This window comes from Phaseolus vulgaris, chromosome 9 (genome assembly GCF_000499845.2).
Source record: "Phaseolus vulgaris cultivar G19833 chromosome 9, P. vulgaris v2.0, whole genome shotgun sequence".
Classification (NCBI taxonomy): Eukaryota; Viridiplantae; Streptophyta; class Magnoliopsida; order Fabales; family Fabaceae; genus Phaseolus; species Phaseolus vulgaris.
This window is the reverse complement of record NC_023751.2, coordinates 22245882-22263303: the sequence shown is the minus strand read 5'-3', so window position 1 is coordinate 22263303 and position 17422 is coordinate 22245882. Positions and strand designations below refer to the sequence as shown.

At 31.4% G+C, this 17422-nt stretch overlaps 1 protein-coding gene across 4 annotated transcripts; it reads right to left on the bottom strand.

Moving 5' to 3' along the window:
• Window positions 1-7733: 7733 nt before the first annotated feature.
• On the bottom strand, window positions 7734-16891 carry LOC137820175 (zinc finger CCCH domain-containing protein 38-like). 4 transcript variants are annotated; one of them, XM_068624079.1, is made up of 5 exons: window positions 16722-16891; window positions 11910-15525; window positions 9946-11054; window positions 8702-9777; window positions 7734-8124 (listed from the first exon to the last, which is right to left on the bottom strand). In XM_068624079.1, the coding sequence occupies exons 2-5, from the start codon at window positions 12284-12286 to the stop codon at window positions 8095-8097; spliced, it is 2592 nt and encodes an 863-aa protein (XP_068480180.1). In that variant the 5' UTR covers window positions 12287-15525; window positions 16722-16891; the 3' UTR covers window positions 7734-8094. The 4 variants fall into 4 exon arrangements, with proteins under 4 accessions (XP_068480180.1, XP_068480182.1, XP_068480181.1 ...); XM_068624081.1 differs by having other exon boundaries at window positions 11919-15525; XM_068624080.1 differs by having other exon boundaries at window positions 11910-12334; window positions 16722-16889.
• Between the last annotated feature and the right edge of the window lie 531 nt (window positions 16892-17422).

The following is a 17422-nucleotide window of genomic DNA, read 5'->3' as shown; positions in this document are numbered from 1 at the left end:
CAGAATGTGTTGTGTTGGTGTTTTTAAGGTTAAGAGGAGTAAAAGTCTAAAAGGGTTTATAAAAGGAATGAGAAAATGGGTAGAAAAGTAGAACAGTTATAAATAACCTAACCATATCTCGCCGCATAAAAGGGTGCTTTGTAACAAGGAAGCTTTCTAGTTAATGGGTTAACTTGGTAGCTTCTTCTCTTCTCGTCCCTCACTCACAAGCCTGCAAAAAGAAAAGAGATGAAAAATAATGAATAAAAAAAATAGAAGATTCTCTCTCTAATTTGTTCTTATGGGCAATAATCCTTGCTACCTAAGCTAGGGTTACATATCTCTCTTCTAACATTTATCCATCTACCAAAAATATTTCCTTTTTTTTATGTATTTAAAAGAACAATAACACTATACGAATATACGAAAATCATGAAATAGAAATCAATGTTTAGAGACAAAAAATAATTAGTTGCTATAGTGACTAAATTAGATACTATTTTAGAAACTAATAAATTTTTTATTTTTAAATTAATTTTTATTATTGTTAAATAGTTTTAAATTGATATCTAATTAGCAACCAAGGTTTTTACTACTAAATTTAGAATCTAAATAATTGGTAGCAAAAACATTGGTTACTAATTAAACACCAATTTAGAAATCATTTAACAATAATAGAAACTAATTTAGAAACCAAAATCAAAATTGTTTTAATCACTATAGCAACTAATTATTTTTTGTTTTTTAAAAATGGTTTCTATTTCATGAATTTTTTTTTATTGTAAATAAACTATGAAATATTGTTGATAAGCTTAATTATGTACTATAAATAAATTATATGTATTTATCATTTCGATTATAACTAAAAAGTTAGTAACAAAATAAACTTACTATATTATGAGATAATTTTGTTTTATGACAATTTTTAATTTTGTAGGAATAAAAATCATAATAAGAATAGTAATCGTTTTATATTATTATTAAAAAAAATATAAGACCATATTTTATAGGAAATTAAAGACATATTTTGAATTAATTAATATTAGTATTTATATTAAAATTGTTTTCAACTTAGGATCTCAAATATCATTTTACACTAAAATATTAAAAACGTATGAAGAGATAAGACTTCTTTAAAAGTTTTAATTACTATATTTTTCATCAAGTGTAATTAATATTGTTTTAGACAAATGAGAATATTAAATGTTAATAATGTGTAGAAAATAATTTTTTTTAATAATCTCTCTCTCTCTCTCTCTCTCTCTCTCTCTCTCTCTATATATATATATATATATATATATATATATTCAGAAAATAAGATTCTTTTACTAACTTCTAATATATTTTTTTTAAAATGCCACTTGATATAACGATTTTTTATATATGTTTATTTATATAATAAGACTTTCTTATTTTTACTTGTCTATTAAAAAAATACATTTATAGTTATATATAATAATTTTTTATTTTATAATTAATTTTTATTATTTTAAAATACACTATTTATTTTAACCATTGTACTCTTAATATTTTTTATTACTTTTATATTAGACTTCATACATTGATATTAGTAATGGTATTTTTTTATTATTCATTTTTATCCATTACAGTAATTAGCACAGTGTATATTATATATGTTACACTTAGAAAAAGTATGTTATTTCTAATTTATTTTAAATTTGATTGGAAAATTTTGAATTTTTATTCTAAGATGAATATTAAATACACAGTATGAAAAATATAATAATTAAAAATAAAAAAATGTTCTACTGACCGGTATGTAAATAAAGTTTCAAAAAAAAAAAAAACTAAAAGCTAAAAGTATAAATACAACAAAATATATTTTTAATAAAATAAAATTGAAATTATATAATTTAGCACCAAACTTACGTATAGTTTTACAAATAATATTTTTGGTGTTATTATCTAATAATCAGAACCTATAGTTAGTACAATACATCATTTTTATTAAATATTAATAATTACTAAGATAAAACTTTAATTTTAATTAGAAAATAACTCTATGTATTAAATTATATTGATTACTTTACTCGTAATTTTGTCAAAAGTTTATATTTTAATGAATTAGCTTAATAATTTTTACCTACAAACTACTAATTTTAGTTATTAATTAATTTTCAACTTTCAACCAACTTTTAAGCAACTTGTGTGAAAAAAATATCAGACTTTGAAATCACAACAATCTCATGAACATCTCTAACATTCGAGTAGAAATAACCATATATGTTAAAGTTAGTCTGTCATCTATAGGAACAAAAACTTAAGTCACTATTTAATACTCTTTTTTCCGTTTCTTTTATTTATATTATTTAGAGTTATAATAAATAACATTTTCTCTTTATTAAAATTATTTATAATTTTCTAGTAAGCTGTTTATCTCTCTTATTTATTACTTTGAAATTTTATATATCGATTTATTTTCTCATAATTAAGGACACATAATTGAAATAATAAATTATTCTTCGTTCTAAAAAAAAGTACTGTGTTTAATTCTTCGAACAAGTAAACAGAGGCAGTGAATAAATCCAAAAGTTAACAAAAGAATTATCTGAGAGACATTTTGTATATTTTAAAAAGCGTTGTGTGTATTCAAAATTGAAAGTAAGAAATACTATATATATCAAATGTTAGTTCATTATCTAACTTTTATTGTCTTATTAAGAAAGAAACAGTAGCATACTTAATAGAGAAGATGAGGTGTGTGGGTTCAGAAAAGAAACATTAGAAACATCAAACATGAGAAAAGATGATAATTTTTCCATAAAGCAAAACAAAAAATTATAAAGATCTTATGTATAGAATCAAATTAGAATCATAAACAAACCACAACAATCAGAAATATGTGGAGATTAAAAGTAAGAATTTGGTTAGAAGAATTGTTAAGAAATTGATCATCATCATAATTTACAACCAATAATTAAGTCAAGATCGTAAATAATGTGCAACAATATGAAATGTGGGTGTCAAGAACTAATACAAATTGAAAGAGATTCTTCGTTAAAATGTTTTTTTTCTCAATGAATAAAATAGAACATAAAGGTCATAATCGTTCACGGTAATCGGTTCATTGTGATATTTTGTTGGGAAAGAAATAATAACATTAAAAAAGTGGAAGCAAAATTCATTTCATCTTCCTCTCTATAATTAAAAGTATTGGCTGCACATATTTTCCATATTCATCATATGATAATATTAGGAAAAGTAAGATATATGAGAAAAAAATAACTAAAATTTCAATATGGAGACGCTCATAACTTACATTAAAAAAAATAAAAAAAGATAATTAATTATTATATTGATTAAATTAAATATTATTTAAAAAAAATCTGATATTAGAAAACAATTTCTATTATTAATATAATTTAAAAACTAATAATAAAAATTATTTTAAATACCAATTTTTTTTAATCTCTAAAAATAATATATAATTTAATCATAATTAGTTATTTTTTATTTTTAAAATTATTTTTTATTTAATAATTTTTTTGTGTTAATCTAATAAAACATAATAATTCAACTTACATACGTGACGCATTGTGGAAAATATACGTACATTGTTATTCGTGAAAGATAGACCAAAATTCAAAACTTTTCTCTAGGCATATAAAATAACAACATTTTGTATTATTTAATGAAGTTGTTCTATTCTATTTTCTTGGCAATGGATTAAATAACTCAAGTGGGTATATCTCTCCAAAGCTTATTTATAAGAAAAATGTATTTCCTAGTTTTTCAATGGTTCTTTATATTCTCATAATCAAGTTCATTTATTTGTTATCATATTCGTATACTTCTTCGTGCTATTCAACAATATTTAAGTATATGGTAGTTAAACTGGAAAAGAAGTTGTAATTAGAGAAAGTTGTTAGTAGTTGAATCTATAGGTAACATGTTTTGGTTAATCTTAAAATTAAAAAAAAAAATCTTAATAGCAAATTATAGTAAATTGGTTTGAGATATTTCATCTTATATCTTATATTTGTTCACACAATCTATATAAGAGTACACAAACTACCTATAAAAGTGGTAGATACTTCATCTCATGACTAACCATTCAGGTTGATGTAGGTCAATCATAACCTACTACAGGTACATAACCCCTTAGTGTTAAGCTAAAGAGACTTAAGTGAAAAGTTATCACATCTCAAACATTTGAGAACATCCCATAAGAAGAATGAGGTATTTAATGGCAGATACACAAAGTGTCTTATCATTCATAAATTCTACACATGTGGCTAAGATGATTTTATTAGCCAAAAAACAGTTGTAGATGTAACAATGACAAACCCTTTCATAGATTTCTTGTACCACCCTATGCAGTTGTTGCTTGATGAGATACCTTAGTAGTGACAAAGAGAAACCACACGAAAACAAATAAACGTAAATCATAGTAAAATGAGAAGCATTTATTTTTATAATCTTAGCTTGATCTGGATTAGTTGGTTCAATATCATCAGTTGAATACCTAATATAAGGGTCATCCAAGAGTGAGTGTTTTCTAGGTGTAGGATCAAAATTTCCTCTAACAAAATTAAAGGCATTGACAATACTCTTGGATACCAGAACGATGATTTCTTGTTGTTTTGTGTTAGACAACTTGGAGAAGAGGTCAACCCTAACATACATCTTTTTGCGACATACATCAACTTAAAAAATACAAAACAATTGAGCTAAAGATTTAACATAGGTTAAATATCGTGACAAGTGAGGTTTCCTTGCTTGGAAGCTACCTGAGACTTGACATTTGACAAGTTGCAAATCACTTATCACCATGAGGGACCTCATCCCATTTCCCTGTGGCATTCCTAGGATAAATGTTTCATATTTGGCATGGATATTGCTAGCCTTAAACAAAAAAAAAAAAATGAAGGAGTTGCTCACTGAGGACTTCATCGAGTTCTTCTAAAATTATTTCCATTTCATTTCCACTAAGGTTGGATGCACCATCTACTAATAGTATCCATGTTAAGGGCTCTTTTTATTCAAAATTGGGGAGTGGGGTGAGCTAAACCACAAAAGTTTCTAGTATTTGTTTCTTGATAGTCCCTCACAATTGATATTTGAAGTTATATTTTGACTACTTCATCATTCATCCAACCACATCAGGTTTTTACAAAACCTCTTTAAATGGGGAATTGGTGTTAATAATGATGGTGTAACTTTAGAAATTATCATGAATCAGTATCTAAGCATTTCAATTAAATGGGAAGGGACTCATTAATTTAATACTTCATCCATAACCAAACATCAAATCGATTAGTAAAAATATGAAAGTGATTCATAATTTAAATCAACTGCTAACATCAATGTCATAACAATATAAAAGTGATTCACAATTTAAATTTGGTCAGTGACACTTTTAATATGAAGAAATAAACCATATTAAAAAATAATCGTCTATAGCCTCCACCAATAAAATTTATGTATAATTTCCTTCATCAATACACATTGCACAATGATATGGCGCATTTTGATCCCATTGAATAATTTTACAGTCCTACTTCTTATGGTGTGTTTCTATAGTAAATTATTTTTTTATTGGTAAGAATTGAACATATATTCAAGCAGATTCATGTTGGGTGGTGTTTTAAATTTTTTACGGGCTGTGACAAATCAAATACCAATATATCCATTAACGTACTCCTCCGAAAAATTGTATGAAAAACTAAAACGCTACAATGACATTGGACCTACCATACACGTTAAACAATTTTATTGCTCTTCTTCTTCATGAACAATTAGGGAAGTTTAGACTATAGGTGGCTATATGTAGGGAGAAGAAAAAAAATATTTGAAGGAAAACTATAGTAGTGAAACTGAGAGTAATTTGTATATGATTGAAGAGTTAATGAAAGGGATTTTTGGAAAACAAGAGAAAGCAAGTTAGTAATGAAAGTTTGAATAATGAGTATTGTGTATGGAAGAACATATTTACGAGGAGGATAATATTGGGTGAGATCTGACACCAACACATGCATTCACTTTCCCACCACCATGCTAAAGAGAGTTAAAAGGATGTCATCAAAATTCAACTCCATCTCTTCAAATGGCCTCCTCAGAGTCAGGACAACAGTGACGAATTCCAAACTTCTATTTCCGGTAAAAGTTGGGGAAAAGTGTTTCTACTCTTGTTGGATCTTAGAATGGCCACTGGAAAGCTCTTCCTTGGAGTAATATACACTTCTATCCCAACAATTTTTCTTCAGGCTTTCGATAGTTACATGATTTGTGTTGGGAATCTAAATGCATGTTTCTTTCTTTACAATAAACATTTTCTACAACAGAATTTTCAAAATAAACTTTCTGAACGTTCCAAAATGTATTTTTCAGAAAGATTGGTGTGTTCCTTTACTTTTTAGCTAAAAAAAATAAGTAAAAGATTTTATTAAAAAATATGTAGCATAATATCACCATACCTTAACATACTAATGTTCCTTTCTTTCTTTTTTTTCCCTATTCATTTACATAATGGAGAATGGAAAACCTATGATCCACCTTTGCTGTATTTATATATTCATCTTGAGAGGAAAGTTGTCATTCAAGATATTGGAACCAAATTTACATATCTGTTTGAAGTATATTTATTTATAGGTAAGGGAAGTGCTGTGTGTTGAGGTAGCTGACCAACTGTCTGGGATTATCAAGTAATAATCACTTATTTATAACTTTCCTTAAATCTATTGCTCTAAGGATAATATATTATGCATATAAAAAATAATAATAATAGCATATGTTCATGAACATTTGTTAAACAAAGACAGATTAGTTTCTGGTATATATAAAATTAATTAGTGTTGGATGTTAAGGTTTGATATTCGAACATTATGAATCTATATCACCATTATTATATAAAAGAAACACATTTTTTTTTTTAAAAATTTAATGTATGTTTTATTAGACATCTCTTTAATAAATAAAATAAATTTTTTATTTAATAAAATAGGTACTCACAACTTTTGTACTCGAAAGTAATTACATAAATTTCCACTTAAAACATAACAACCAGATATTTTTTAAAATTACAAAAATTATTTTTTAAAACTACCATTTTATAATAAAAGTACAGATAGATAGGAACATATTTTCCGACTAAAATAATTCAAGTATGTGTGTTTATATGAAATATATCGATAAAAGTAGGACAGCCCTTAAAATAGAGAGAATTATTTTCACAAATTGTCAAGATAATTTTAGTTGATCCTGCAAAATGACAAAAGAGAAGTCTCTAATGAGGACAATGAAAATTTATATATTCTAATTTGATATAATTTAAATCACTTGCTATTATCTAGTTTTGCATATATTTAGTTCTCTCTTTTTGAGATCAGGTCTATTAGTTGAATGTTGGTGAGAGCAAAATGTGAAGAAGAAAAAATTCTTCAACCAGTAAAATAATCTCTCTTTGGATTGTTAGGATCTAGCACAAATTAATAGAGCTTGCAAAAGTGAATAGTTTGATCTTGCCGAAGCTAGTTAATCATTAATGATAGTTACTACATTCAATTCAACTGTATATTTACATTAAATTTAAGCAATGCAAGGGCAGTAAATGAGAAGTATGCAGATTTGATGATAACACCAGTTGAATAAAGACAAAATGCCTTACTTTATCTTCATAAATTTAGAGTACCTAGTCATTTTGGTTGTAATTTTGGGTGAATAACTACTATGAACGCACGCAAACTACATATATCAGAATTTATAGTCCAGTTTGAAATAATCAACAATTGGACTTCAGCATCTTACGGTTCCACGTCTATCTCACTACTCTTCTGAAAACCATACAACTGTCTCATGTAATTACATTAAACCAGTAAAATAAATTGAATCCCACATAACTGTCTAACTATTGAGTTACGAACAATCGTCTCATGGAACAAACACCAAATAATTTTTTCCCAAAGAAACGGGAAAATAAAATTAAAGGCAATGCTCCCAGATTGCGTGTACGGGAGAGCTGCAAAGGAGCTAAAGTAAGAAAACAAATGGCCAAGAGAAAAAATCCAGAGGTAGAGAAGCAGTATACATATTGAAGACAACAATTCTGAGTCAAATATAAACGATAGAGTTGGCAGTCAAATTAAAATAATTGCACTAAGCCTTCTGAACCTTTTCCACATACGCCTGCAAACAGAAAGAGAAGAATTGTGAGACCAGTTGTAAAAAACACAGCTAAACAGATTGCCATGAGGCAGATGTAGACTCAGGCCAACATAGATCTTCGTCGCGCATAATAGCATAACTAGACCATCAGCAACAATCGTGATCAAACAGAGTTCAGAATCGTACAGAGATCAGTTAAGTTGCACCAGTCTGATGAATTCAGGAAGGTTTTGACGGATAGACGTAAAAGGTTAATTTGAAATACTTGTTCACTCTTAATAGACAAAATAAAATACCAGTAAATTGTTAGATTGACGACAAAAAAACAATTTCAAAACAGGTCCTCAGATTAAGTTTTGTTAAAGATTAGACAGTATTCTTAGTGATGAAATTTCCCCACACGTAAAAATCTTCTGGAAGCAAATTTCTCAGGTAAAAATCCCATATTTTTAGCAACTTCGGATAAACATCCAAGCCTATCAGAAAAATTCAATGATTAGCTTCATCAATATTTGTGTTCATCAACAGAAGTAAAATGGGAGGAGATGACTTGAATTCTTCAGCAAATAACGGAATGTGTAAGCTAACCACCACTAACCTGTACAAGTTTGTTAAGCTTTGGTTTTGAAAATGACAAATAGTTGTCAATTTTCTCTTGTGTCTGAGGAATATTGGCCCCCTGCATGGAACCAGTTACTTTATCAACAACTTTCTTCACGATTGTTTTATAATCATCTTTGGTGATTTGACCTTCTTTCCATGTTGGTTTCAAAAGCTCCTTAACAAACTCAACCAGTGCAAATTTAAATGCACGAATCCCCTTCAAATCCTTTGTTTTCTTGGCGTCGTCAGGACCTCCAGTTTGCTCCATATTTTCCAAAGGACCATTCTCTTTGGTACTTTTAGGATCATCTCGAGATTTGTGTCTTTCCTCAGGTAACACTTCCTTGTTATTATCCTTATCAACTCCTGTGTTTTGACCTGGTTGCAACTGGATTAGAGTATCACTCTTGACTAGTTCTTCTGAGCCAGCGGCCTTAGAAGAATCACCACGATTTTGTCTTGATGTGTTGGACAACTGTAATGGAATTTCCAGTACATCTTCTGCAACTCTTTTGCTTGGAGGAATGGATGGGGGTATCCCACTTGCAACAGCACTCTTTTGCTCAACACTATCACACATTGGATCATACGGCTTCGGGAGTCCAACAGCAGGATCAGGGTGGATGAATGTATTCGAAGCAGGCACAGCAGGATCAGGGCGGATGAATGTATTGGAAACAGGCATAGCAGACACCTCAGCTTTTGCTAGGGAGGATGCGTCCTTGGCATAGTGAGAATTTAAAGCAGCATAAAGTTGTGGCAGCTGTTGTCCTGTCCCAAGGATATGGGCCAGAGAGGCTGAGAGATTGGTCAGCTGAGCAAGCTGTTCTTGGCCTACCAGATTCTCAGTGGGAGGAGGATTTCTCGAACTAACTTGTGATAAGCCTGCATCCATGATATTTGGTTCAGCAGTGTACTTTTTCTCAGTAGAGACTTCCTGGTTTGGCATACCATCAATGATTCCTCCCTTTGAAGGTAGAATCGGAACTGGTACCTGACTTTGCCCAACTGCTTGCAAGCCTGAAGAATGCAAAGGATTCAAACTCTCTGCATTCTGATTAATGCCTTGTCCTGGAGGAAACATAAGTTGAAAAGTTTAAATCTATGCATGAATCAGTAGATTTGTTTGTCACATTTATCATTGCATGACAATTAAATATTTTGGGTTACACTAGCAGGATAAAAGATTTTTCAATTAACAAGGAATGACAATCAAATGAACATCAAATAGATGAGTACCTGCAGCAATTTGTATTCTGTCACGTTCAGAGGTGGCTAAATACGTACCACCTTGTTTTACCCCACGCTTATTTTGTTCATGCTTTTCTTCAATGCTGTTGGAAGATCCCACCCTGTAATGCCAATCAGGAGACATTTTTGTATCACCCAACCATATGTCTGTACCTATTGACTGGGAAACATGAACGTTGGTAGCAGTATTTCCTGATACCCAACTGTCAACTTCCTTTCTTTCACTTGAAAAAGGTTGCTCACCATGCACTCTGCTCTTATCCAAATTATGACTCCATCCATACCTTGTAGGTAAAGGAGTGAATCCTGGCTCTGCGGCACCAACATTTTCACTTTTGTCCTCAACCAGCTTTGCTGAATCAGAGACAGCAACTGTATCATTCCACTTTGGACTGTCCCAAACTTTATCTGCATCAGCCTTGTTACCATCTGAACCCCACCTATCATCCCTTGGCCTTCTATTAGGACTATCTGAATCACTCAATTTCGGTCTATCCAGCCTATGGTGATCCCCACCAGGATTACTTGCCCACCTATCATCTCTTAATCTTCTATTAGGGCTCCTGCATGCTTGCCTATCATGAGAAAACCTACAATATTTACCATTACGACAATTTCCATTAGCAAAAAATTTGCAAAGAGTATCACTACTACGGTTTGGTCCATGCCCGCCTCCCTGCTCAAAAGAACTATCTCTGTGCCTTCTATCAATTTCCCTCTCTCTAGTTAATTCATCCACAGAAACTTTAACATGTCCATCAGAAATGTCATGATGCACAAACTTGCATGATGCTCCCATTCTACACCTGCCCTTTGCAAAATTAGTACAAGCTTCATTAGATCTGCCACTCTTAAGAGAATAGTCTCTACCCTCATGGGGAACAGAATATCTTGGAGCTCCATCTTCCCTGCTCTTATTTTCCCAACTATCCTCATGATTTTGACTATCATGAAGAAAGTGGCAATGGCTGCCTCTTCTACATTTACCAGCAGCAAAGTCTCTACATGGTTGTGTCGATCCTCCAGACCGCATTCTATTTCTGTCATTGACTCCTGAATCCCACCTAAAACTATGAGGAGGGCTCCTGCTTCGACTCCTAGTAATTGGCAAAATCCAAAGGTAGACAATTAACAAAACAAACAGAAGCTAGAAATATTATGCACCACAAAAACAATGACCATAGTATTACCACTAATATCTTTTAACATGAAATTTATTAGGCAAAGAGTGAACATTTGAAAATAAAGACTACTTTTTTTGTAAAGATCTAAAATAGAATGCAATCAGAAAGTTCTAGGATGCGCTAAAAATTAAAGCAAATAATAAGAAACAAGCTCTTCAGAAATACAAACATTGGCCCCATCTTAAAGAAAGGGGCAGAAAATGGTATAAGAACAAGGCAAGAGTGACTTTAGTACAAAAAACTCTTCTGTAAAATCTTAAGACTGCACATTCTGAACATTAGTCGATAAGAAAATAAATACATAAAAGACTATTAGATATTGCATATAAATGGTTGGGATTAAAGAAAAACTAGATGTCATAAAACGGCCAATAATACTAAACTAAGTGGGCCTTATTTCTTTCACCATGTGTCTGACAAAGAAAACAGAGTATATGGGGAAAATGAGTATTAAGACAATAAATAAATATCTTTGATAGCTAAGAACAGAAATATTATTTGTCCCAACAACACTGCTGAGGAGGGCTCAGAGGTGTCACAGCATTCTCCTGAGTGCATACAGCTCCTACATTAAAGCACAGTGCTTCAGAGGACACAACAAACATATACTGTAGGACCTTTTGAACATTTGCAATTTATAATATACACAACCAAGTTTATTTACAGTATGCTCTCACAACAAAACATGAGATGAACACTTAAATATAAAGTTTCAATCAATATTCAGCAAACAGGATCAGCAGAGACACACCAAGAACAGAAACAAACCTGACTGACCTGCTCCAACCATTTTTAGGAGATTGACTATGTCTCTTAGGTTTCCATTCCTCAGATCCAGGAGAAATTTTTTTGCTGTAGCTTCCATCCTCATCCCATTCCATTGTTGCATCCAAACCTCCATACTCTTTATTCATAACATCATCTTTATGTGAACCTCTGCCTCCGGAAAAAGGTTCCTTGGATGAAAATCCCATAGCAGGCTTTAATTTATCACTTCCTTCCAAATATGACCACTTTGAACTATTGCTACCAGCAACATCTGCATTGGACCACCCAGACCGTAATTGCTTACTATTATCAGGTGAAAATTCAGGATCAACTCTCAAATCCCACTTTGAAGAGCGCTTTTTGCCACTTCCACTCATCTCACTTGCCAAAACTGTAAGGCTTCACTTTGACAAATGCGGTGTTCTCTGAATTAACAAAACATATAAATCACAAGAATCCTAAGATTATATCCCGAATCTTCTACTATTTTTTTCTTCATTAAAGTACTACAACATGCTAGGAGACATGAAAGACAGAAATTATAAAGTAAATGAAAGACTTCCATTGTATGTAAAACAATAAGTATCAAGCTAGAGCGTGTTAGTTCAGTTGACAAAGCATATATTGTACCAATGTGCTCAGTTGGAAGGATTTAATCCCTTCCCAATGCACTTCTAATTCTAACTCTCTTCCATCTACCCCATGCCCCTTGGGGTTCCCATAGGTCCATCTAAGTGGTGGGAAGATTTAATAAGAGTCCTAATCTAACTTCAAACGTTAAAGACATGTATAAGTGACCTTTTCAACAGAAATGAATCAATAGAAAAGTTGAAGAAAGGAGGATCCAAATCCTCCAACAAACAAGGAAAAAGGAGATGTGAGAAGCATCAATCCAAAGAAACATGAGCAGAAAAGAAGCAAAACTATCTATCCCAAAAAAGTTTTAGAGGCATAACCAATTTCTGAAAATCTCAGCACTTCATCTCGATATAATTGACTACAGAAACAATTCAGTTGTACAGTCAAATCCACTTGATCTGACTTGGATATGGAAATTCTCCACAAGTTGCTTTAATATTTTCTTTGTATCTTCTTCTAAATAAAGATTACTAAAAACAACATATTATCTTTGAGGATGTAGGGCATTGTGTGCTAAGCTTTGGACCAAGACCTCCAAAGTGGCATACCCATATTAGATTAATGAACCAAAGGAATAGCCAAACCATTTTCTACCAGCACAGGTGTTTTACAAATCACATAGTAGAATGTGCTTGGTATAAATGAAAGGTAAGGGTTGAAAATGAATTTATTTACAATTTTTTTCGGAGGATAAATCAATATATGTTGTCTTGGTCAAGAGGTACAGTAGTTCCCAACCATTTTATCACCGTCAGTTTCATACAAAAGTCAGGTATTGTTTTGATGAAAATGTAATGCCAATGGTCCAAATCATTATAAATGGTAATCACGATTACAAATAGAATACTATTACAAAACCACATAAAGATTTTGTTAAGATAATCTCATTCGAGATTTGAGTTATGCAGTGGACAAATAGTTTTCTCTTAGTTTAGTGAGTTATAACTTCTAATAATTTTGTTATGTCCTCCATCCCCTGTATTGTGCCATCTCATGTCAATTTTTTAAATCAAACGGGTAACAAGTAACTTTGTGTTGTGTTGGCTCATATAGTTCAGCGAATCAAAACAGAACATGTCTCGTACCTAGCCAAAAAGTCCTGTAAGACTAAGGTAATCCTCCGCTCTTGCGCCAGCTTTAGGAGTTGAGTTAGATCGAATCCATTTGTATAAAAATTATATTAAAAAAGATGGGATAAATAAGTTTTATTTACACCTTCATGTTTGGCTTTAAAAATTATAATAAATGGAGACATGTTGTAGATATTTCTAGTCCTTTCGAATTTCAAACCTAAAAAGCAAGTGAATTGAAACTCCTTTGGTTGCCCATCTTCTCTGCCTACCAGTGCGGAAATTAAAACTACAACCTTTCACTCGTTCTCTCAACTTTCACATCCTATTTACCAAGTTCATTTCAAGTGAGGTCTAAAGATAAAATCCAATATCGGGAGATATACCATTTTTTTCAAAGAAAGAAAGAGTTGGACTTGTAATCATAAATAGAGCAAAATTTACTGACTCAACAGATCCACACGCAAAAAAAAAAAAAAACAGTATAGTAGATTGATAGGATTTGGTTATGACTGAATGTCAGTTGGGTATAATGCCTGGCAATAAGATAAGGCCTAATAGTATAATCGATTAATAATGCTAACCCTATTTACTATATTACAATTTAAATAGATACTTGGTATGTGGGATAATGATTAACTCTGTAATTCCCAAAAGTCATTTTAAAATTAAAACTACCCAGTGAGTTATAGAATATTCATAGAAGGTGGGGCAAATGTCTTCAACGGAAGAGGAAGAAATCCTCCTTCCATGGAAGAAGGCTGTTCGTATTCATCCATTGAGGGAAAATTATACTTATTATTATTATTATGCTAGCCCAATGTATAGCTTTATATTCCATCCCATTTCCCCACATCTAATCAGAAGTAGATGGATAGGGTCACAAATATTCGAAAGTAACCTTATAACTGCCAGTCAGGTAATTCGAAGATGTAAGCCTCCCCGATGACACAAAATGATCGAGGAAGAAAAATTTTAAGAGTAAACATTGACAGTGGTGGTCAAAGTCAAGAGGCAATAATAATCAGGATAATTGAAGATGTGGGAAATGCGTCGAGGTTAAATGAATATCCTAACGGGTCATGTCAAACCTAAGGAAAGAATACATTAAATGGTCGCATTGAGAAAATAATTTCAACTATATTCGACTAACTATCATTTTGATTTGACAAACACCTACTAAGGCTCTATAATGTTTGCTTATACCATTAAGTCTTCCTTGTGTATTATGTCAGATACAGCCTAAGCATTTCTTAATGATGAATAAATCATTTAGAAATAGAGTCTTCTTGGTCATCTGTAACTATATTGTTCAATAATTAAAGAGAACATCTGCCAAGGCCTCAAAATTGATGTCAAATCTACTTCAACAGATTCCAATCTTCAAGTAAGCAAATTTAAGACCCTAGCTCTTCCAGAGGCTATGTCTATTCTCCAAAAGCCATGAAGATGAAAATGGTATAGCATTTTTACAACTCTTGGAAATCCCACACTGACTAGAAATATAACCGAATTTATAAGATTCAATCCATCTCATAAATACTTCAAAACACTCAACCATTGGTCACTCAAAAAGTAGATCAAAGCTACAATGTGGATTGCATTGATTTTCTTCAATGTTTGTTCTTGATGTCAAATGGCACTGGTGTATCTAGTAAAACAAAATACATAAGGTGGAACATCCTTTCCCTTTCTTGAACTAGTCAATGGTTTATTTATTCCTCTGCTATCTCAGAATATATTGAAAATTCTTCCACTTCAAAACTATTCAATATTGAATTGATTAGTGTGCTAAATATCTCATATTGCTCCTGTGGAAGGATCAAATGCCATTGGAAACCCATTTACACCAGCTACTTTGACAGTTTGACTTGGTAACACCTCCACGCATTGATCACATGAAATTACTGCAGAAAAATTGTATCTAATATTAGCACTTGGAATAATGTACTCTTACTGAGACACAGAACTAAAGCACACAGGAGACTCCCAACCCAACTACACAACTACCTAATGTCTGGGATCTTCGTAATCCAGCTCATTCTATGGGTGAAAGCCTAAAAACGACTCCTGCCTCAGGGATAGAAAAAGGGTCTAAAGATGTAATGGTACAGCAACATGTAGGAGTGACCAAATAAGTTTCTTTCCAATAACATTAGTTAAATATATTTTAGGTAAGTGTAGCATAAGAAATTAATTTCACACTATAGTCGAAGCAAGGGCACAAGGCTAAAAAGAAAACAAATATAAAGATCAAGGCCTGTAGCCTAATACTAAAACCAAGTAAATCTTATCTAAAATCAAGCACCAGGAAGCTCATTATAAAATGGAAAAGAGACAACCAAGCAGATAGTCCATCACAAGAAAATGCAATGATAAAAAGGTCTTTCTCATGCATTGTTAGTCTAAACCAAAGCTTAGCTTTTGAGATTTCCCACTAAGAAAAGACAACCTGTTGAGATTTAAGAATATATTGTCACCACAACTATAATGATTCCCCATTCTAATGTCATTCTTTCGATAAGGGGTAAAATCTAGAGTCGCTAACTAGGGATACTGTCATATTGCCTCACAAAGATAGTGGTTATAGAGGCTAGCAAAAAATTATCCAAATGAGGAAGTTACTTACTCCAACACAGGAAGAGTGATTATAGTATTGTAAGAGCAAGAAGAAGGACCTAGTTATCATGAGTATCCCCCTATGTATGTTTTTTTTCTCTTTCTGAGTGTTTTTTCCCCTAACTGTTAATAGTGCTTTCTCTGGGTGGTATCATACTTCATATTGAATAAACGCAACACAAGTACAATCCCGTTATCTAGCTTCCGTTTCTGTTTTGCTAACCGGTAGTGATATCAGAGTCACGGTAGTTTTCGGCGTAAACGACATTGATAACACTATTAATCCTAACGTATATGAAAAAGAACAGAGCGAAATACAAGATCGAATATCCCACATTCAAATTCAAGCAGTGAGGTTCGAAAACAAATAAAAGCAACATAAATTAGGTTTCAAGCAAGCACCAAATTGAAATTACAGGAGAGAAATAAACCCTAATTAAGAAGCGTAAGGGCAAAAGCATAGTAAGGTTGAGAGAAGACTCACTGGTTAGTGGTGAACAGAACGTAGAGAGCGAAACCCTAGAGTGAAGCTTGTGATTGTGCTGTGTTACGCTGTGAGACAAAGAAAACGAGCTTCGCTTGGCTTCTCTTTCCTCTGCAAATATCTGCGGGATTTGATTTTTTTTCTTTCTATATTTACTTTCTCTCCTTTGTTTTTTCTGATCCCTTCTATATTAATATATACTGTAACAAATGAGAGTGTGGACCATTTTATTATTTTATTATTATCCAGTTACACTTCAAGTATTATTTTCGTAATTTTCATAATAAAAAAGTTTTTTTTTCTAAATTTTATCACATTATATTTGCCTGAAACCATAAATTTAATTGGAGAGCAACATAATATATAAATTTTATTTAGAGCAAGATTTAAATTATTTTATTGTGCCTTTTTAACATATTTTTTGTTAATTAAAATCTATTAACAATTACAAAATATAATGTATCTCAAACTTATTTACTTAATCTCTTTTCTGGATTTTATAATTTTTAATAAAATTTAATTAATAAAAGAGATATTTTACTTTTGTTCTCTTCCCACTATTTTTTTCTTCTATTCACTTTCATCTACATACCCTTTGAAAACAAAATGTCTTTTTGGGCTTTATACATTTTACAACTAGGTTTTCATGTTTCAAATAAATAAATTAGTCTTCTAGATTTTTAAAAATATATAAATTTGTT

What these genes read in the sequence shown, in the direction of transcription:
- LOC137820175 (XM_068624079.1), bottom strand. Translation starts at nt 12,286, where the DNA reads ATGAGTGGAAGTGGCAAAAAGCGCTCTTCAAAGTGGGATTTGAGAGTT. An exon ending in GGTTGGAGCAGGTCAGTCAG is followed by an intron (nt 11,055 to 11,909) that starts GTTTGTTTCTGT and finishes GCCAATTACTAG; the next exon opens with GAGTCGAAGCAGGAGCCCTC. An exon ending in CAGAATACAAATTGCTGCAG is followed by an intron (nt 9,778 to 9,945) that starts GTACTCATCTAT and finishes TGTTTCCTCCAG; the next exon opens with GACAAGGCATTAATCAGAAT.